The sequence below is a fragment of the Sycon ciliatum genome, chromosome 11 (assembly GCF_964019385.1).
Source record: "Sycon ciliatum chromosome 11, ocSycCili1.1, whole genome shotgun sequence".
Lineage (NCBI taxonomy): Eukaryota > Metazoa > Porifera > Calcarea > Leucosolenida > Sycettidae > Sycon > Sycon ciliatum.
In genome coordinates, this window is record NC_088653.1 from 28,041,937 (window position 1) to 28,065,240 (window position 23,304).

The 23,304-nt window shown below is 47.4% G+C and overlaps 1 protein-coding gene across 2 annotated transcripts in view; it reads left to right on the forward strand.

Moving 5' to 3' along the window:
• The window catches only part of LOC135827325 (uncharacterized), a 347,133-nt gene that overhangs the window by 35,419 nt on the left and 288,410 nt on the right, over window positions 1-23,304 (forward strand). For both annotated transcript variants that reach the window (XM_065339846.1, XM_065339847.1), the window contains exons 5-7: window positions 2,657-2,728; window positions 5,517-5,588; window positions 18,848-18,919. In XM_065339846.1, coding sequence (XP_065195918.1) covers window positions 2,657-2,728; window positions 5,517-5,588; window positions 18,848-18,919 — 216 coding nt within the window. The remainder of the gene's footprint in view (window positions 1-2,656; window positions 2,729-5,516; window positions 5,589-18,847; window positions 18,920-23,304) is intronic.

Here is a 23,304-nt window from a genome sequence, read left to right on the forward strand (position 1 = left end):
GAGGAGGAGTAGCAGCAGCAGCAGCAGCACCAGCACCAGCAGCAGCAGCAGCAGCAGCAGCAGCAGCAGCAGCAGTAGTAGTACTTGGTCCGCGTCAGCAATATTGTCGCTTATCTTTCGACAATTTGAACTTAGACTTTGGACATCACCGCGTGTACTTGAGATGATGAAACTTGGTATGATGGAAGGTAAGGTACAGGATGACAACTGACCATGAGGAATTTATTGTCCAAGGAAGGCTTCATACTTTTTTGGTTCTCGTCGTCGCTGCTCTTGGCGCTGGTGACAAATATGTTTGCTCGGGATCGACGCTCTCGCTTTAACAAGCTCATCTCTCTTCCTCTCCTCTGCCTTGCTATGTTCTAAAGGGAAGTTGACCGTGACAGGTACCTTCTCTATAAGACTTCGCGCGGGCAGCTCGACTGCCTGTGTGGTTCAAATCAGTCGCCGTTATTTGCAAGATTTATTTTGAACGACGACGGCTAAGTACTTGCAAATCTCGACGATGCGCTGGATACTCCGATCGTTGAGCTGGATGTGAGGGAACTGCGATCTTAGCTTGGCGAGCGATCCCTGAGGCGAGCGATGTCGGCCGTTTTGCAAAATGGAACTGACCCCAAGTATAAAACTCGGATGTTGAGCCATAAATAAATGTAGAAGAGAAAAGGACATATGGATACGAGTTAAGAGTAACTCTCCATCACTGTAACATGATACTTTATACAGTCAGAAAGTGCAATAACTAGGCACAAAACTGACAGAGTACTGAAACATTCGACGTCCTGACACCTAGCTTCAACACATCTCCGTAGTGTCAGGACGTCGAATGTTTCAGTACTCTGTCAGTTTTGTGCCTAGTTATTGCACTTTCTGACTGTATAAAGTATCATGTTACAGTGATGGAGAGTTACTCTTAACTCGTATCCATATGTCCTTTTCTGATCCCAAGTAGCCGATTATTTTCTTGTGCTGCTCTTGCCTGCACAGTGTGACAAGATAATCTATGTTGATGCGGCGCTGTATCAATCATGTTGATGCGGCGCTGTATCAATCATGTTGATGCGGCGCTGTATCAATCAGAATCCCCCACCTGTCGCTCCCTAAATCCACTCGAAATCTAGCTAGACCTTTCAGGTACTAGTAAACTAACTTACTAACCAAAATTGGGATGAAATGGGCTGCCAATTGAGCATTGGCGACATAAAAACGAAGCTGAAAGATAAGCGACAATATCGCTGACGCCGACCAAGTAGTACACTGCTGGCAACTGAAATCCGACTCCCTTGGCGGTGCGCCGCGCCGCCAAGGGAGTCGGATTTCAGTTGCCAGCACTGTAGTAGTGTGTGTGTCTCTTTAGCTACGACGCGACCCGAGTCATGTGTCGGGGGCAGAAGCGGAGAGACGAAGACGAAGAATATCCGCTTTGCGACCTGGAACGTCCGAACGTTTGTCAATGCTGACGGCTCTGTCGAGACTGCCGCTCGTCGGGGGCGCGCGAGCGAGGATAGAAAGATATAGAGCGTCGTATGGTGTTCCCTGTTCTCGCTGCAACCATCAGTTCCGTCGACAGAGTGACCTGAGTCGTCATCTCCGTTTCTGCTCCTGACAATGACTCTGGCTCCTTTCGGAGTGGTGTGGCCCTTGTGGCAACCAAGCTACAGTAGTAGTAGTAGCAGTAGTAGTAGTAGTAGTAGTAGTAGTAGTAGTAGTGTGTGTGTGTGTGTGTGTGTGTGTGTGTGTGTGTGTGTGTGTGTGTGTGTGTGTGTGTGTGTGTGTGTGTGTGTGTGTGTGTGTGTGTGTGTGTGTGTGTGTGTGTGTGTAGGATGGTGTGTACGCATGTGCGCGGGTTAGGCTGTGTACATGTGGGTGTGGGGTTCTCACATAATTCATGCACAAGATACTTCTGTAACGTTGAAATTGTGGGCGCAAGTTATGCGATCGAGTCCACCAACTAAACTCGATTTTGTGCAGTCAGACGTGCACAATCCAGCACAAAACTGACAAGGAGTACTTTGACATTCCACGGTATGAAAGTCAGCTTGAGCACTGCTCGATATTTTTTCATTAACCCATTCATCCTTTGATGCTTTCTTCAACACGCATTTGATATTGGAATACACTCGGATGGTGAACCAAGAAAAATAGATAAAGTAGTTTCAAATAAAAACACCAAGGAACTACAAGTCTGGCTAAAATCTCCACTAAAACAGACTACAACTAACTGCCAATAAGCTCTAACATGTCTGGCACTTTCTCCTCGTACAGATTGTCATTATCACTTAGAACCTTCCAAGTTGGAACGGTCTGTTGGAGTGCGCCTCCAATATTTGCTAGAGCTGACAGGCAGTTAGTTTCAAAAACGTCAGTATCGTCGGTCAGTGTCGTGTAATGCTATCGCATGATCTGATTGTCAAGTAGCTGGTGGTGCTAGTGGACACTGTAGCATAGCTTGTAGTTACTTGGTCCTTTTTAATCAATTTTTAGCCTGATGATGGCGCAAGCATGAATCTCGGAGGTACAGCAATACAACTTTGTTCCACCTTATTTGCACGGCATAGTTTATATTTTCATGTCTGTAGCATCTAACGATGCTGTAAATGAATTTCAATTCCATTAATTTTAATTTGCTTTTTTATTGTGATGTATGTCCTGACAGACACATCGCTCACATCATGCTAACACATTTGTCAGCAGATATCTTTAGAAACAACACTGGCTTGAGAGAAATGTAAGTAACCTGCACTTTGACCTGATTGTGAAGAAATGCTGAAGCGTTCTTGAAAGTTGTTTTAAGAGTCAATGTCTGTAATGACCGAATATTACCCGACATGGCCAAAAATCCGATTTTGCTCAAAGTTGGCTCCTTTTATCCCTATGTGGACTTCAGTTACACATGATGGCAGTTCAGAAACACTTCTGATACATGTCGAGGTTAGCTGTATGCTCAATCTCTGGCTAGCTGTATGCTCAGTCTATACATTCTTGATCTTATCTTTTCTTGTTTTCTTTTCTATGAGTGTCTCTTTTTCTTTTTGAAATGTTTTACTGCCAGAATCCCCCACCATCACCGAATTCCTCGCAGGTCAGCTTGCTATGTCCTCACTGTTTTGTGTTCTCTGTTTCTTCTTTGTTCGTGATTTGTCATCTGTGTATGCTGGTTCTTTTTCCAGTTTCTCTTTTGTTCACCTCCCACTCGCTTCTCATTCTACCTAAGTGTACCCTTCCCCTAGTCCTCTGCTCTCACATCCTCCCTTCGATTCTGTCCATGCTCTTGTATTTTCAATTTCATGTAGTCTGTCCGCCGTTCCATTTCTACTTCGTTGAATTTTGTTTTTTTGTTTTTGTTTTTTTTTGTTTGTTTGTTATCGTTTAGCTTCCGTTTTGCTTGTACGAATAGCGTTCTTGTTTCGTTTCCCCATGATTTGTTTCTCTCTTTATGTTTTCGTCATGAGGCGTTGGCATAATCAGTTTGGCACATCAGAACCTGGGCAACCTCGACCGAATGGGGGCCCCAGCAACACGCACATGCTTATAATAATAATAATAACTGCCAGAAGTCGTCTTCATATAAGGAGGCAGACATGCCTGTTTGTTGTACGACTTTGAATATATCCAACCAACTAACCAACCAACTCCGTTCCTTAGATATGGCCCAACAATTAACGAGAACCACGCACTGAAACACCTTGAAACGAGGTCCAATAACGATGGGTCATTGCTGCTCACAACGTCTCTAGTCTTTCCTTCTTCTTTTAGAGCTGGTTATGTGAACATCAGGGCATAGCTTAAGGATTTCATTTAGCTCGGACAAATGTCCTTCCGTTTTGAAATCTGTCCGGACATGCCCGGACATTTTCCACAACACATTTTTAGGGTGTTTCTTTTTTTTTAGTAGTACAGTGAAAGGGTGAAAAATAAAAGATGACATCTTCCTCTCAAGAGCGAACAACTGCACTAGCAGTCCAACCCATCGATTCAAGTGCGAAGTCGACACCACCGGTCGAAAGTGTGAATTGACTGTAGCAACAACGCGTCGCACAGGCGGATCAAGTAAATATAGTGAAGTCTACGCCTGAGACTACGGTGTACGTGTTAGTTGTACGAAATGCAAGTCGCATTTGGCACGAAGCTCCGAAGAAAGCCCAACTCTGCATAAAAAGGTCGAAAGGTCGCTGCTCTTTTTTACTTTTTGACCGGACACTATGTCTTGTGAAATTGAAAACGTCCAGTCAGTGGCCGAAAATGGCCGGAAAATGTCCGATGTCCGGCCGTTAATCTATGCCCTGGAACATAGTAAAAAAAATGAAAAACAACAACACATGACGTCACCTCCCGACCTGCTTTCAAACAAGAAATCTGCTCACTGCTGATTAACTCAATCTGCTCCTGCAGCACTCACCCTCTCCCATACTTGTAAAGTTCAAAGTGATGTAAATCACTTTCCAACTGTTTAACCCACAATCTCACCTTCTCATAAATTTATCTCTTATTGGCGATGGTGCCATCGTGAGAATAAAGAATTCAACACAGCGCAGCCAAACCAACTATGTTCGCGTACACAGATCCAAGTTACCTAGTATTGTTGAGCCGTCCAACTTTCGACTGGCGACTTGCTGAGCCCCTCAAATGAAGCGATGAATTCAACTTGTCCTATTACCAGCCATTGCGAAGGCCATCTTTATGGGCCAGTAGCAGCAAAGCAGCAGCGAGACTACATTCTGAAATTTGGGGTAGACCACCACCATAGTTTGCTTCAACATGTCCTCAAGCGCCAACAAGTGGTCTTGAATGAAGTTATCCGTTAAAAGTCACATGGGAAGTAATCTAATTTCGAGCTCCCCAGCGGCAATGCTCTAGCCGAATCCAACCTTGCGGCAGAAAAGCACACACGGAGAACCTGCATTATACCTTTTCGCTTTGCTACCGTGACTGAGACACCACGACTCTGCACCCTGTTAGCCACATGCTCCGAAAGGGTCAGTCTTGGCATTGGACAGCTGACGGTGCAGCAGCATTCAAGACCATGAAGGCAGCTATCGGATCAGGTATTCATGCATTTTGACCCCTAACCTGCCAGTACAGTTGGCTACTGACGCCTCACAAGACGGCCTGGGAGCTGTGCTCTCGCATGTTCAGCCCGACGGTATGGAACGGCCTATCGGCTTCGCATCACGTTCGCTTACCGAGACCGGGATGCGGTAAGCCCTAATAGATAAGGAGGCCTTATCTATCGTCTGGGGTGTCCATAAGTTTCACACGTATCTGTTCGGACGATCATTTGTGCTACTGACAGACCACGAGCCTCTGACAGCCATTTTATTTTTTTACGTCATCATTATCGTATTGATGTCAGAAATATTCATGGGTGCATCATCCGCACATATGCTACAACAACCTTCCGTAAGTTAATGTCGAAAACTTGGCAAGAATCACATTTTGATCCCAAACTTGGCAAAAATCATAACCTCTAAGCACTTCTCCCCTTTATACCTTTTTTGTATCTTCTTTCTCTTTAGAGATGTGAGTAACAATCAACTTGCAAGCCTACCTGCTGGGATATTTGGTGACCTGACGTTTTTAGAGAAAGTGTAAGTGAGCAACTGCAATCATAGGATTTAAAAAAAATAAAAGAACGGTATAGTGAGTGAGAAAGAGAGAGAGAGAGAGAGAGAGAGAGAGAGAGAGAGAGAGAAAGAGTGAGGAGAGAGAGAGAGAGAGAGAGAGAGAGAGAGTGAGGGAGAGAGAGAGAGAAAGACAAAGAAAGAGATGGATAGAGATACAGATAGGGGGAGAGAGAAAGAGAGAGATAGATAAGCTAGATAGAGAGAGATAGAGAGAAAGAGGAAGGGAAAGAGTAAGGGAGCGAGAGATAGAGAAAGAGAGAGAGAGAGAGATGTATGTGTAGATCATTCGGTACTTGTCTTTTATCGTTGCTACAAGAGAACATCTGTGGGTGCTCATCCAATGCATTTGCAGATGTGCACGCTTCTCTTGCAATGGGCGTATACATGGTGGGTTTTTGTGTGTACGTGTGTGTATGTGTAAATTGGGGGTGAAACAACTATGCCGAACATTCGAGTACTGGCTCGGATTTTTCAAAAATAGATCAGAGTACTCGTTCATCCATGGTTAAATCATTTACCACAGCAATCCACAGTTTCAGGGCAGCCAGCAGTAGACGTTGATGTGCAGACGGTGTGGTGAACATTTTAACACAAGTAGAGAGAGCCTAAATGACCCTCCAATCATTATACCGAGGGAAATGACTGCATATTGGTTCAATTATGTGATTTTAAAGGCCCTTGGTGAGCAATTGTGAAGCCATGAAGAATAATCGAATACTCGAAAATTCGATCGGAGAAAATCAGAGTACGACCTACTCAAACTCGGTATCTCAGTGCCAACTTTCACCCCTGGTGTATATGTATGTAAACTCAATCTGCGGACAGAACTGTTTTGTCCTTTGTGGACTCGTCAGCGCAGCATCATGAGAGAGAAAATGAAGTCGAACCTGATGACAATGAAAATAAATTTTCCAAATCAGATCTATACCAGTGTATGTGTGTGTGTATGTGTGTGTGTGTGTGTGTGTGTGTGTGTGTGTGTGTGTGTGTGTGTGTGTGTGTGTGTGTGTGTGTGTGTGTGTGTGTACTCCACCTACTCTCGGTGAGCTTCAGACTGCCTTTAAGTGTATGAAGTGCGGCAAGGCTGCAGCATTCAGACACGGATGCAATCTATAGCAGAGGAAGTCCTTCCGGACTCGCAGTGTGGTTTTCGTTGTGGTCGAGGTTGCAATGACATCATTTTCGTGGCCCGTCAGCTCATCGAAAAGACCATTGAGCATGATGATAAGCTATGTGTACTGTTCGTAGATCTCCGTAAAGCCTATGACTCGATCCCCAGTCTTGCTCTTTGGTCAGTCCTTGAGAAGCTAGGTGTACCTCCACAGATGCTTCGGGTAATTCAATCTCTGCATGATGGTATGTCGGCAGCAGTGCGAGTTTCAGGAACAACAACGGATCGCTTCTCCGTACACAACGGACTCCGTCAAGGATGTTTGCTTGCACCACTGTTATTTAACCTATACTTTTCTGCTGTCGTGCACGAGTGGCATTCTGGTTGTGTCTCTGCTGGGATACCAGTGGCATATCGTCTTGGTCGGAAGCTTGTCGGTGACCGCACAGATAAGTCTCGCCTGTCACGCTGTTCTGTCACGGAATCACAATTCGCTGATGATGCAGCCATATACACACAGTCAGTCGAGGACATGGGAGCTGCTGGCAGTTCCTTCGTTGCCACTGCAAGCACGTTTGGCCTTACTGTAAGCTTCACCAAGACCAAAGCTATGGTAGTGAATGCCCCGTCGCCAACATCCGGCCTTTTAGAGTTGCCTGAGGGTAGCATTGAGCTGGTGCCTGATTTTACGTATCTCGGCAGTTGTATTTCTTCGGATGACTGCTGAGATCGCCTTCGCCAGGACTTGACTCGCCACGCCCGATTCTACTCGTGACTTGAACACTGTTGGTCCCTTCGGGACCTGCCATCATCTCCGGTTGGGCATATTGTATTGTATTGTGTTTGTTTGGGTGTGTGTATGTATGTGTGCGCGCGCGCGCGCGCGTGTGTGTGTGTGTGTGTGTGTGTGTGTGTGTGTGTGTGTGTGTGTGTGTGTGTGTGTGTGTGTGTGTGTGTGTGTGTGTGTGTGTGTGTGTGTGCTGAGATGACCACATCACCAATCACTAACTACGTGTAAGGTGGGGTGATCCCGACACCATCCGCACGAAGGTGGTGCACCGCCGCCTTGAATGTCTTGGACATGTTGCTCGGATGGAGAACCAACGGCTGCCAAAGCAAGTTCTCTTTGGCACGCTTCCGTCGCGTCGTCCAGCTCATGGCCCTCGTCGGCGCTGGAAGGATTGTATTATGTCTGACCTTCGTTCTCGCGGCGTCGAGGGGGAATGGCGAGCTGAATGCGAGTTGCGTTCCACCTGGCGCTCGGCGTACTCAGCACCGGTAGATGCCCAGCAGACCCCCCCCCCCCTCCCGTTACCTGCTACACCTGCGACCGACAGTTTGCACTCCCCAGTGATCCCGCATGCCACAAGTGTAAGGTTGAGCGTGCGAAGCCGGTTGCGGAGCAGAAAGGTGCATGCCAGTGTGGAGAGTGTGGCCGTTGGCTAAAGTCCCGTGGAGGTCTGGCAAGGCACAGGTGTACTTACCCCCAGTCAGCAGTTGGTGCACCCCTGCCGCTGCCTGCTTCTCCGCTGTGCTGCGTCGCTCACTGCCAGGCTTGTGACCGCTGCTTTGCGTCTACATGTGGCCGCGTCCGTCATCACTGCTCACGGACTTGTAGTCGTCCGACTGTTCAGGACAGTCAGGGTTTCACATGTGTTTGCGCCTGCTCCCGCCGATTTCGCTTACCGCATCACCTGGATCGTCACAGGGCTGTGTGCTCCTCCTCTCTCTCAGCTGCCCCCCGGGGCTCACGTAACCCTCATGGCAGTGGCTCAACAGGACAGGACAGGTGTGTGTGTATGTGTGTATGTGAGTGTTTGTGTGTGTTCACGATCTGCTGTCTATACTGGTTACCCCAGCAAGTGTAGAGTGTGCATATGTAACTGTCTTGGCCATTTTATGCCGATGTACTCCGTGTGGTGTAGATCAGAGGTGCATTGGTGGTCGATTCACATGGCTTCGCCAGTTGTGTAGATTCGACAGTTATCTGGCGCAAGTCTTGATCTGTCTCATTCAGATCCTGTTTGCTATCGTTACTATAAGAGAAAATCTGTGGGTGCACATCCAGTGCATTTGCAGATTTGCGTGCTTCTCTTGCGACGGGCGTATACATGGTACATGGTACATGGTGTGCACGATGGCAACGCTTTTTCTGGCGCCTGAATCTCCCACTCGTGGCGGATTGGCGAACCTACGAGTGGACAGAGACCCTGATCTACACTTCAAGAAATCTGCCAAAGCATGAAGAGAGAGGAGAACGCGTTGCCTGGTCCGCGTCGGATCCTGGAATGCTCGATCCATCGTTAAAAGCCAAAGGGACTGCTCCCAGGGATTTCGGCAGTCCAGGGACCGGACGGGGCACCGGCATGTTTGCTCCTCTCCCTCCTCCCGCAATGGCACCACGTAACCTTTACGGCAGTGGGCCGGCAGGACAGGACAGAATGAGGAATTGTGTGCGTGTGTGTGAGTGTGTGTGTGTGCGTGCGTGTGCGTGTGTGTGTGTGAGTGTGTGTGTGTGTGTGTGTGTGTGTGTGTGTGTGTGCGTGTGTGTGCGTGTGTGTGCGTGTATGCGTGTGTGTGCGTGTGTGCGTGTGCGTGTATGTGAGTGTGTAGACAGGTAATACTAGTCAGAATAGCAGTGCATATTATATGCTTCTAAGGTGGGGACGTAGTCATGACACTCAGAGCTTCAAAACTTGCTTCTTACTCCTGGCGAGCTCTTGAAAAGTGTTTGATGTTGTTTCAAATCTTTATTCTCACGATAGCCAGTGGCCAATAAGAGATAATAATTGTAAGAAAGGAGTAAGAGTGAGGAAGAATTGGGTGGGCAGGGCCAAGGGGTTAATGACTACTTAAGTGTACGGGCAGGTGTGGTCGCTACACGAGCATACAGAGTTGTGTACTTAAGTGTACGGGCAGGGGTGGTCGCTACACGAGCATACAGAGTTGTGCAACAGCAGGGATATCTGGGATTTGAAGGGAGTACGAGAAGGGATTTCGCGAAGCTGGGTGGGCAAGCAATTAAAGTAATGAAGGGCCTTGTACAGGGGAGAATGGAGACAGCGGTCAGTCCGCGTAGTTGGCAAGTGCCAAGTACGAGAGCGACGTAAATTATACGAAGGTTGCACGTTGCTAGCAGTATGCATCGAGAGTATATGTGGTGGGGCATAATTGTGGCGCAGAGAATGCGCGAAGAGTATATGTTTAACTTCAAAGCGTGAAAATAATGTTGGCCATTTGATGCGATGCAAAAGGTTGGAGTGTTCTAAGTGTGTGTAAAGGGGAAGGTGGAGACATATTCTGGTGGCTTTCCACTGGAGTCGTTCTAGCCTGTGAAGGGAAGTGTGTGACAACGGTGTGAGAGCATTGCTCGCATATGAGAATATAGTTAGTATGTAGGTCTGATAGATGTGAGATAAAGAATTAATGGTGAGTGTAGACCTTAGTCTCAAAAGAATATTAACAGACTTGAGTGATTTTTTTACTATGTATTCAACATGCTCCGTCCAACGGAGGTCATGCTGAAAGATTATTCCGAGGTGTCTGTGTTTTTGTGTTACGGTAAGCGGACTATTCCCGAGGGTGATCTTGGGTAGCTGTTCAGGGGGGCGGTTATTTTGGTAGAACGGGAGGATGACTGTTTTCTTTGTGTTAACCAGCAGGTGCCATCTTTGAAGCCAGTCTCCAGCTACTGTGACACTCTGTTGTAGGTTTCGGGTGCAGTCGTGAAGAGTTCTCGCTATGGAAATCAGAGCGGTGTCATCTGCAAATTGGCTACAGGTGGTAGCGGGATTCTCACATGCGTGTGGAAGGTCTATGGCGTAGACGAGGAATAGAAGCGGCCCAAGAACAGATCCCTGAGGGACGCCGGCAGGGATCTCGAGGAAAGGCGATAGGTCGCCATCCACCTGGACCCCCTGCCGACGCCCCAACAGGTACCGTCGGAACCACTCAGTGCGTTGCCCTGGACACCATAGTGGGAGAGTTTTGCTAGAAGGCCTGCATGCCACAGACGATCGAAGGCCTTGCTTAGATTTGTTGTTGTTGTTGTTTTGAATTATTTTATTCTCACGATGGCCTGTGGCCAATAAGAGAAAAACAATTACAGGTACGGAGATCAGATAAAGAGAGATCAAAGTTTAGCTGCTTGCTGAGGCAGTAGCGATGGCAATTCTAATTGGGAGTTAATCACGTAGGCGCAATGGAGCTATAGATGTGCTGAGCAATGTGAGCAAGTACATACGGAAGAGATGACAAGTGGTAGGATGTTTGCTTTGAAATCTCGTCTGGGGTTGATTTGCCGGATGCTGAGTGCGATCCTTTTAAAGAGATCAAGAGAAGCATAGATGGGGAGTCTCTTAGCCGGTTTGTACGTGTTGTGGGTAGCTCAAAGGTTCAGGGAAACCTGAGCGTGCGCGGGGTAGGTGAATTGCAAGAAGGTGTGGTGGTGCATATTTATGGTGCAGGCTATGTGCAAGAAGGATATGGGAGAGGGTACGGCGGCTGCTGAGTGATGGCCATTTGAGTCGGTGCAGCAGCACGGAGTGGGTTCTGTGTTCAAAGAGGGGGAGATGCAAACAGAGGCGAGCGGCGCGCCATTGGATGCGCTCAAGCCGGTCGTTCAGGGTTGCGGGGAGGGGTGAGAGTACAGTGCGAGCATACTCAAGAATAGGGCGGATGTAGGTTAGATAGATGGAGGAGAGAGCAGAAGTGTTTAAGGAAATGCGTAGTCGCAGGAGAAGGAACATCTTCCTGGTCGCTTTAGTGATGATGTAGTCAACATGCGAGTTCCAGCATAGATTCTGCTGTATGAGGAGGCCAAGGTGGCGATGCCTTGAGGCCACAGTGAGGTTGGTATCGTTGAGTGTGATTGATGGTGGTCTGGGAGGTGGCCGGTTGGTGTGGTGAAAGTGGATGACAGTGGTCTTACTTTCGTTGACCAGGAGATGCCAATCCTTCAGCCACTGTGCCGCGGTTGTCACAGCTGACTGGAGGTGCTCTTCTGCGGCTAGAAAATTCTCGTGAGCGGCAATGATGGCAGTGTCGTTGGCAAACTGGCTGCACTCAGTGTTGGCATTTATGCAGGCGGTTGGCAGATCAACTGTGTAGACCGTGAACAAAAGCGGCCCCAAGACAGAGCCTTGGGGGACCCCCGCTGGAATGTTCAGCCAGGTTAATTTGCTGCTCTCCACTTGCACACGTTGTCGTCTGTTAGTGAGATAAGAGGCAAGCCACTGGAAGCATTTGCCATCGAGTCCGAGGTGGGCCAATCTTGCAAGCAGTCCTTGGTGCCACACCCGGTCAAACGCCTTAGATAGGTCGAAGAAGCAAGCAATTACTGTTTGCCCGGCGTCTCTTTTCTCGGTGATCTGATTGATTAACCGAGATAGCTGCTGTGTGGTGCCATCGTTTCGCCGAAAGCCTGATTGGCCGTTGGGGAGGTGAGGTTGGATGTGCTTCGAGATGCGGTCAGCAACTATCCTCTCTTGTACTTTCGACGTCACACTGAGTAGCGATATCGGTCGATAGTTGGAGGGCTCCGTTTTGCTGCCCTTCTTGTGGATGGGGGTGACTGTTGCGTCCCTCCTCTCTTGCGGGATAGTGCAACGTTCGAAGGAGATGTTAAAAAGGGTTGCTAGGGACGGCGCAAGAGAGCTGGCTGCCTCTTTCAGTAGGCGGGTTGGTATGCCATCACAGCCCGGGCTCTTTGACGGGTCCAGGTTAGACAGATACTTTGAGACCTCTTGGGCTGTTGTTTCAAGTGTAGTGAGGCCAGGTGTATTGGGCGTGGGGGAATGAATGGAGGGTAGTTCCTCGTGGCACCCTGTGACTGACTGTTGGCTCTGCGAGATAAAGAAAGCGTTCAGGGCGGTTGCTTTTTCAGCAGGGGGTTGAGAGAGTCTGGCCCTGGGAGAGCATGTCTGGCAGAGTAGGTCGTTGTGAGGACTGGAGGCCGCGCATCAGTTTGTGTAGGTTTGGTGTGGAATGGCTCGTCCCAGTGCCATTACTGACATATGTAGACTTAGCGATTTGGAGAAGGTGAGTAACTTTGTTGCGTTGGGTGGTGTATGCTGTCCAGTTGCGGGGCGTCCGGGTGCGCAAGTAGGCATGGTAGAGCCGGTGTTTTTCTCTGATGGCGTTAGTGAGCTCTGGGTTCAGCCATGGCTTTGTGGGGTGGCTAGTATGCCTCGGGGAGTGAGGTGCTGCACAGTGTTTGCGGGCGCAAGTGAACACTTTGGCCTTCCATGAGTGCCACAGGTTGTCTATGTTGGTAGTGTTCAGGGTGTCACCTTCCGGTAGCAGTTATGTGCGTTCAATTTCGGCTTTCAGACTGCTGATGCTTTGGTTTGACCATTTCCAATGGGTGGTGTTATGGGTGGGAGGTGGTACGGCTCGAGGGGGTGCAGCGACTGGCTTGATTAAACCCCTGCTGGATAGGTGGTCCGAGTTGTCGATCTGCGGGAGACTAGAGATAAGGACATAGTCGCTGTCTACATCCCTGACGACGAGATCTAGGCAGGATTTAGGGTGCCCATTCTGCACAAGAGTGGGGAATGTGACATGTTGGTGTAGAGAGTAAGTTTGGAACAGCACTGCTAGATCCTCGCCAACAGCATCTGTCGTGTCAGAGTGGCACCAAGCGGCGTTCTTTGCATTGAAATCACCGAGGATAATCTTTTGCGTTGTTGTTGGTATGGCTCGTATCAGTTCCTCAAGGTGCTGGCAGAATAGCCGAGGGTTTTACGTCGGGCCCTAGACGACGGCTACTTTGGCCAACCGGACAACGAAGAAGTTGAGACCAAAGAGAATGATTTTATTTCTTGCGCATGCGTTTGTAGAATGACGTAATACTCAGTGAGTCAGGTCGCTACACTCCTACCCATAGTGGTACTTGTACTAATGACGGTTGTAGCCCAGGGTTCTTAGGTGGCCTGCCGTGTTTAGGGCGTAGCGGCCGTGCCGAGCCAGTCAAGTTGTGCAATAGGACGTGCTGCTTGATACGTGCGATCAGATGTTGAAGGGTCCTACCAACGTACCGACTACCACATTGTCGGCACTCAAATTGGTATGCTAATTTAGATTCGAGTTAGGTTGGTAAGACATTCTTCCTCACCATGAACACACGTACAGTTGTGAAAACGGGTACAAAATTCACCGCGTAGTAAGTTTGTTGTACAATTGTCCGTAGCATAAACTCATAGATCAGGACAGGTTACCTGTCAAAACGTACATGTACTTTCTTTATTTTTCACCCTTTCGCTCATGAATTTCTTCAAAAAGGTTTTTCAGGATACCCATTCTTGAGAAAAACTGTCTCTAGGAAGTCCAGTTCCTCAACGAGCTTAGAAGCGGAGCAGATGCATTTTGCTCGATCCGCCAAGTTACTCACGAAATTAACCTTATAATTATTGTTGAGAACAATAAGATTTAACTCGGATGGTGACCCAATTAAAATATTGTGAAAAGAAGAAGGACAACATGTTACGAGTTATGACTAACTGTCCACCCACGTAACCAGATCTAATACAGTCAGCAAGTGCGACAGAATGGCACAAAACTGACAAGGAGTACTGAGACATTCGGCGACCTGACTCCTAGCTCCCACACTTCTCCAAGGCGCAAACCAACAACCTTCCAACTTGGAAGGCTCAGGTTCGTTGTCCTTCTTCTTTTCACAATATTTCAATTGGCTCCCCATCCGAGTTAAATTTTGCAGACCTGATTAGCCGGCATGACATATACGGCGAAAAGTACGTCGTGTGGAACTAATTGTTATTGTACATAACTAGTCCATCATACATGATAGTGGATTTCAGTAGGATGTTGACGTTTCGGTTTGTCACAATTCGTCTTCGCTTAGCTTCCCCTTTCTACGTTTATTACATAAACTTGAGCCTCCCAAGTTGCGTTGTCTGTTGCTTTGCGTCATCGAGTTGTAGTAAGGCCGGTATGTCCAATAGTCTTACTAGTTTCATCATCATCCAGTAACTTTCGGCATTCTTTGTTGCCGTCATGCGTAGCTCGTGCTCTCCTTTGTTGCGCTTTCCTTCCCCTCTTGGACATTTCCGAACCTGAGCCTTCCAAGTTGGAAGGTTGTTGGTTTGCGCCTTGGAGAAGTGTTGGAGCTAGGTGTCAGGTTGCCGAATGTCTCAGTACTCCTTGTCAGTTTTGTGCCATTTTGTCGCACTCACTGACAGTATAAAATCTGGTTAAATTGGTGGACAGTTAGTCATAACTCGTTACATTTTGTGACTTTTGTCCTTCTTCTTTTCACAACAAACAATAAAAGTCTAACATTATGTACTGGCCGATGAATGTAGGATTTCTGTACACAGGTATTACGGTGCACTGATTAGAAGTTTCCACCTAGGATGTTTAGAAAAAAATAAGTTTCCGTGCATGGCACGGTAAGTGAAGTTATCAACTCACCAACAGACTGATATTATGTACTTGCCATAGCGCATCACGTGTACATGCAGAACACACATTCCGAACTCCCTCGGTTAGGCACGGGACCGCAAGTTTCCGCATTACTCCAGCTCTCCATGCTGTTTGTCCTTTATCTTTACTGTGCCGACAGTCAGATTTGCTTGACAACATTGGCCATTTTTTTAGCCTAGTCTGTGGAAAGACTTTCATGACTTCGTTGTTATTATTATTATTCTCACGGTGGTCGTAGCCAATAAGAGAGAGACAGTACTATGTGTTATCAATCAGAGTGGGTGCAATAAACCGGGAGAAACAGTGGCTAGTGGCAGCCGTGGTTTGGGTGCTTCATTTAAGTAAAGACGAGGAGGGAAGTATATCCATTGCGAGGGCAGGTAGGCGATATACCTTGATTAAAATACTATACCTAGGCTGGGCTACAGCGGGGGTTGGAGCATGTGCAAATAGATGATACTATGATCGGGGTAACTTCTCTTTTGAATGCATTTATTTCTCGGAGGGAGTAACAGTGTGGTGGCAGGTGATTGTGCTGAGTGCATGCTGAGTACAAGGCTGAACGTTGAAGGCGGGTGGAGTGGGTGGTGGGGAGGGCAAAGACTCGATGACGCCTCAATTCTCGGCTTCGTGGCTCGGTGATGCAGCCTGAGGTCGCAAGCTGGATGTGTGGCGGGGATGGTTTGACAGCGATGGTGTGTGCAAAGAGTAGCTGCTTGAGCTTCCTGCGGGATGAGTGGGTAGGCCAAGTGACATGGTGGAGTAACGAACTGTGGTGGCAAGGACTGAAGAGGGGGAGTCGAAGGCAGAGTTTTGCTGCCCGCCGTTGGACACGTTCGAGGGCATCTTGTTGCTGAACATTCATAGCTGACATAGCCAGAGAACCATATTCGATAACGGGGCGTATATACGTGGTGTACAGTGCTGACAGGGCGGTGGGTGAAAGACGTCCACGAATCCGTCTCAAGAGGTGGAGAGTGCGCGCAATTTTGCTCTCGATGTGCTGGATGTGGGCATTCCACTTCAGGTCGGCCTGAACGACGATACCCAGGTGTCGCTGGCTCTGGACTCTGTTCAGTGTTTTGCCTTTCAATGTTATTGTCAGGGGGAAAGCACCGCACAGTGTCATCACGACCGTCTTCGCTTCGTTGACGGTCAGGTGCCAGGTGTCGAGGTACGTAGCGGCTTTAGTCACACTGCACTGGAGCGCTCGCTCTGCTGCCGCTGCTGAGTGGTCGCTAGCGATTAAGGCGGTGTCGTCGGCGAAGAGGCTGCTTCGTGTGGCTTGGGAGTTGCAAGCTGCTGGTAGGTCCATTGTGTATATGAGGAATAGCAGCGGGCCGAGTACCGATCCCTGAGGGACTCCTGCAGGGATATCAAGCCAGTTGGAGGCTGTGCTTCCGATTCGGACCCGCTGCCTCCAGCCCAGGAGGTAGCTCTCAAACCAGCGGAATGCTGCACCCCTTACGCCATGGTGTTCAAGCTTGTGCAAGAGGCCACGGTGCCACACGCGGTCGAAGGCCTTAGAGAGGTCAAAGAAGCAGACGTGGACTGACTTCTTGACCTCAAGGTCCGCAGCAAGTTCGTGCAGCAGGCGGCTTATTTGGTACTCTGTGCTGTCGTTCTTCCTGAAGCCTGACTGCTCTGGAGCGAGATGGGGTTGGATGTGCCTGTAGAGAGCTTTGTGGGCGATTCTTTCTTGCAGTTTTGATACGACGGGTAGGAGGGAGATAGGACGATAGTTTGTGGGACAGGCTCGACTGCCCTTCTTGAAGATTGGAGACACCATGGCATCTCGCCAGTCTCTCGGGACTTGTCCGTGGGTAAAGGAGTGATCGAAAACTTATTGTTAACCCATTCAGCGCTACTGGGCCTTGCCTATGGTACTCTGCATATAATGCTAAAAACAGGGCCAATAGCAAGTTCTAAAACTCCAGGGTTCTGGCAACTGGGGTCCTCAGATATTTGGGAAATGATTGCCAAGCCACAGGGTGACAGAATCGATACAGTCCCTAAAAAGAATAGCGCATCACAACAGGGGACGCAAGTTTGCTCAAATTGCGTGAAATACGCCAAATGCGTGAAATTGCAGCTGAAACATCGCTGAAAAGAGAAGAAAAACAGAGGCCTAGTGTTTCCAAGCGGGATTCGTGCCAACAACCTATCGTACAAGAGGCAGGATCATGATCCAACTGACTAACAGTGCTTTTACACACCAAAGAGTGCCAGAAATCGCGATATATCCCATGACGTCTATAGACATCATCCGCGCATGGGGGGCATTTTCAATGACGTCTATAGACGTCATCAGCGTTCAATGGGTTAAGGAAGGGGCGATGCGGTCAGCAGTGAGAATAGACGGGATTCCGTCCGGGCCGGCGCTTTTGTTGGTGTCAATGTGACGAAGGAGCTCGAGTACCTCCACTTCAGTGGCGGTGACATCCTGGAGTGTCCTGTCAGTAACCCTCGGCATGTGGATCGGAGGAGGAGGGCCGGAGCACCCATGGAGTGACTGCCTGCTCTGCTCAACGAAGAAGTTGTTGAAGGTTGTAGCCTTGTCGAGGTCAGAGCTAATGGTGTTCCCATCACATTCCAAGTCGGGAACACCACGCTGTACTGAGGTTCTAAGGAGGGACATCACATTGTACAAGTTGCGGCGATTGATCGCCCCACCGTGCTCATCCACCGTGTCCTCTCTTACTAGGTATCCGTGCACATAGTCAGACTTCGCGGACTGCAGCTTGGCCGTGACACTGTTACGTTGCGCAGTGTAGGCTCTCCATGATTCAGTAGAGCGAGTCGATAGATACGTTCTGAATAGAGAGTGCTTCTTCTTGATCTCACTCCTGAGAGTCACCGTAATCCAAGGCTTCGTGGCCGTCGTGTACTAGGATCATGCGGTCACTGGTTAGTTAGGTGGGTACAACACCTTCGTGCAGTGTTTAGCAGACTCGTCCTCCAGTGCTGCCACAGATCCTCAGTGCTCGTGGATTCGAGTGGCATCGTTGTTGTGTGGCAATGACATAATTTGTTTTCTTTATTGCTATTTTACAATAACTTGTTGTATAGGGTCTTTGATAAGCAAGGAATATATGCAGTGGGTGCCAAACTCTAATTTGGACTGAATTATCGACAAAAAAAATACTGCTTATCTGCTTTGCATGAAAACTGCTCTGACCTTTCTGTTGACATTTACGCATACTGCATCCACTTGGTTTGAGAAAGACAGATGTCCGTCAACCAGTATGCCTAAGTATAGAGCGGAAGCAGATCGGGCTATGTATAGATTATAGGCCGGTTAGAGACGTCGGTTGTCTACACCATCTACATACACCCTGTATAGACCAATTGTGAGGTTTATAATCTTTTTATCGTCTTCTCCACAACTTTACTACTTTGTCTTTACCTTACGACAAGTAGTATACGTAAGTACTTCTCTGACACTGACACATGACCAGGAGACAATTGTTCACGATAGTTAAACTCTGTAAGTCAAATGCTTCTTACGAGGTGGCAAAACTAAATCTTTGATGCGAGTCGAAATGGATCCCACACTTGCTTTTTTATCACAAAAATCAGATTTTCGATTCCTAACTTGGCCAACATCATAACCTCCCACCACTTCTCTTCATAATCCTAAACTCTTTTTTTGTATTTGCGTTCTCTTTAGAGTTTTGACTGGAAATAAAATTCAAAGCCTGCCTGATGGGATATTTGATGGCGTACGAGTATTACAGATACTGTAAGTGCACAGACATTCATAGATCTGCAGTTTAACTAATGAGTCAGCGCAATGACGAGATAGAAAAGAAAAAGAAAACGGTAGAGAGAGAGAGTGTGTGAGATATTGCATACGATCACCAGACAGCCACGTTCTATAGCTCACTCTCTCTCTCTATCTATCTCTCTCTCTATCTCTCTATCTCTTCTGATCTTCCTTTCTCCATTCTTGATTATCACCAACTCCTCTCTCGCATTAACCTGAGTTTACAGTCTTCTCCTTGTGTTACGAAATTCGATTCGCTTATTATTTACATCCGTTGTTGTTCCTGGTCTCGCTGTCTTGTCTTGTCCGGTGTCAAATATGGTCTGCTGTCTGTACGGGAGTGATGCGGGGTGTGCAGTATATGGGTGTGATGTGTATGACGTGGTGTATGTAGTATATGCGTTGTCAGAGAGTGTGGATCTGCTTCTGCCTGAGTGAGTGCGTTTGTCTAACTAGTTGTCGCGCATGCGTGGATTATGTGGAGCATGCGCTGTGCGAGTCGAGTTCGGGTGTGAGGGAGTGGTGTGATTCGTCCACGATGTTGTTGTCTTGGTTCTAGTCACATGTATCGTACGTACTGGTCGCTCATTGGTCGTTTCGATGTGTTCGCCGTTTCTCTGTTTATTACTGTTGGTTGTTTATTATTTCGTTGTTTTTCTCCCCCGCTCTCTTCGCCATCAGTTCTTGTTTTGATAAAGTATTCTTGGAGCCAACAAATGAGTCAACGAACGGTTGTGTGGTGTGAAGGCAAAGGGGTGGGGAGAAATTCCGTAACACTTGTACAGTCTGTATCAGCTATAGAGTGACCGGATATAAGAATATATCAGCTACAGTGATATTGGTACAAAATATCAAAAGCAAAACGTATTTTATCCAGTTAAAATATCACTATAACCAAATGTTGTGAAACCACAAGTTCTCGAGAGTGAAAGGCCTTCTCGCTTGTGACATTGTGTTCGTTCCAATGCAGTTGTATCCCGACTCCGCAGTACTGCTGATGTTTACGACGTGGTATACGCTACAGGCGCTATGTGCGGTTTGCTGTGTGCGCTGTAGTTGTATGTGGTATGTGTATGCTTTTCTCATATACGCTGTCATTTTCACGCTATAACTACCTGGTGGTTTTAGTGTTATTTCACTCATTCATTTCATTGTTGTTAGTCGATGGAAGTGAAATATACTGTTGAGAATAAATAGTTGTCCTCATGCCGTGTGGGGTCGTTCGTTCCTGACACTTTAGAGAACCAGAGGGTTCACTACATGTGGCGACCACGCCAGGATACCAAGCGAGCATGGCACAGGAACTATGGATCATTGAAGCCAGCTTTATCGCTAACGGAATTCGGTATGGATTTGAAGGCGATAGGTTGAGAGAATACATGGAGAAGAGGCTCCGACAGACCGAGGAGTTCGACGAGCGCAGTGCTAGACGGCAAGAGGGTGCGCTCCGCACAGAGTTTAACGAAAAGCTCAAGAAGATGGACGAGCGCATCGCCGTCAGGACATATTATGAGGAAGCAAAGCGAGATTTGCTTGCCTCGCCCGGGAGGATGCCGGACAAGGCGTGTAAGACTTTGCTTAAAGACAAGCAGCGGTCAGAAGAGTATTAGAAGCCAGTGGGAGGATCGGATCCAAGGCCCACTGCGTCGGTACAGTGCATGGCGACATCGGTCGGAGAAGCTCAGAAGCAGCTGGAGTCTTGGCCGAACGACGTAGAAGCGCAAGACGTAGAGGCGCAAGACGTAGAGGCGCAAGACGTAGAAGCGCAAGACGTAGAAGCGCAAGACGTAGAAGCGCAAGACGTAGAGGCGCAAAACGTAGAGGCGCAAGACGTAGAGGCGCAAGACGTAGAGGCGCAAGACGTAGAGGCGCAAGACGTAGAGGCGCAAGACGTAGAGGCGTAAGACGTAGAGGCGCAAGACGTAGAGGCGCAATACGTAGAGGCGCAAGAGTTAGAGGCGCAAGAGTTAGAGGCAAAAGAGTTAGAGGCGCAAGAGTTAGTGGCGCAAGACTTAGAAGCGCAAGGCATAGAAGCCGAGAAAATGAGAAGGGCGATACTGGTTAGCACAGAAGAAGTAAGCGGCGAGACTATGTGGAACACGGAGATCGAATGTAGGCTATCTGGTCCAGCGTCCGTCCCACGAGGCAGTGGCCCAGTGACTGTGTTGTGTGTGACAGCCCAGATCGGCACGCTTGGTGTTGAGACTGTTGAGGTGAAGCCGTTCGGTGCGGAATCAAGCCAACAGTGGATGGACAAGTTCGCCATCAAGATCCTGGGTAGCTCCGCAGTCATTCCGGTATGTGCTCTCGTGAAGCCAACGTTAGAGCTTCATCTGAAGTGCGCAAGCCCGCAGACCATTGCTCAGTTGGCAGAAATGGTGAGCACTCGTAATATTCCACCTTGGCCACCGCCACAGCAGCGGATGACTCGTTCTGGGCGTGTAGTCACAGGCGCTATGTGCGGTTTGCTGTGTGCGCTGTAGTTGTATGTGGTATGTGTATGCTTTTCTCATATACGCTGTCATTTTCACGCTATAACTACCTGGTGGTTTTAGTGTTTTTTCATTCATTCATTTCATTGTTGTTAGTCGATGGAAGTGAAATATACTGTTGAGAATAAATAGTTGTCCTCATGCCGTGTGGGGTCGTTCGTTCCTGACATTTTAGAGAACCAGAGGGTTCACAACAAATATTATCGGATGTAATGATATATCGGATATTATGATGGCAACAAAGAATCAAAACATGCATAACACACTATATTATTATCGGCGATAGTGATAACTTTAAAATACATGTAGCAATAATATCAAAGGCCCTATCAATAAAACTAGCTGAACCGACATTTGTGTACTTTATTCATGCAATGTAAAAACGGTGGAGACGATGTGCAATAAAACGATGAAAACATGAAGAAATGGTGTAGGGAAAAAATATGGATTCAAACAAGTTTTCGTACAACACTCATCAGGAATCGTCGTTGTACTAAAGGACACTGAAACAAAAATTGAACTATTATAGAAAATCTAAGTTAGAGAAATAACACTAAGAGCAAAAACAGTGAAATTTACAAGTGTGAATTTTTTAAACAATCAAAGCGAGAAATGAACAAAGGAGAAAGGAAGGAAAGACAACGTGATAACACATAACAGCAGTACATTACACCTAGAACATGTTCAATTTTTGTTTCAGTGTCCTTTAGTACAACGACGATTCCTGATGAGTGTTGTACGAAAACTTGTTTGAATCCATATTTTTTTCCCTACACCATTTCTTCATATTTTCATCGTTTTATTGCACATCGTCTCCACCGTTTTTACATTGCATGAATAAAGTACACAAATGTCGGTTCAGCTAGTTTTATTGATTGCGGTTATCAAATTATTGTCTCCTCGCCGTGTGTTTAAAGGCCCTATGTTTTTACTTTCTTCACGTTGCTTATTTTTTATAGTAATACATCAGGGATGAATTTATCCTGTATCGCATCGCAGTTTGCGATGCAAAATCGATCAACTGCTATTCAAAAGTCACCGTGACTCGCAAAAAAACTGCGATACATACAGACGATCCATGCCTAGCCTGTGCTATCAAGTAACATGCATACAGTGCAGTGTATGTGGTGCAGGCAATCTCAATCTGCGTGTACATGTATGATTCAGTCGTTTTTTTTGCAAATGGGCTTTCAGGCATCACTCTCAAGAAGGACAATATGGTAAACACCCAACCTTCAAAGAAAAATGCTAATTAAAATCAAAGACTGCTACACAATTGTGATTTTGTATAGCAGAAACTGCTATGCCAAAAATATGACAATAAATTCATCCCTGTACATATAACAGATTTTTAATGGAAATGCGGCCACTGTCAACTATGCAGCATGAATGCTCATTTGTCAAAACGCCATGCACGATGTATTTCCTTGCCTTTCATGTGTCGATCGAAAAAGAAACAAAATCGATCGTATCGCATATAGCGATGCACTGGTTATAGTGATAAAATCACGGAAATCAAAAGGGTACGCTATAGCCAATACAGACTGTACCTTCTTGCTTTCCCGCACTATCTCTTTTCGCCGTACACTGGCTACGTTGCTGGCGATCCGCCATGGCAACGCTCGTACCTTGATTTGCTGGCCGCATACTTCACTGCTTTGTTCTTTGAGTTTTCTCCATCGAGACAAGAGAGAACTATTTTACTTACAATAATGAATCGAGTCTGATTCTAAAAATTGTAAATTGGTCCTTCGAGCCTCTCAGACGATGGCCGATGCAGTGAAGCTGAAGCTCGCCAAGGCGAAGGCGAAGGCAACCTTCACGAACCTTCGCCGCACACTACTCATCGCCATCGACGAACCAGATGTA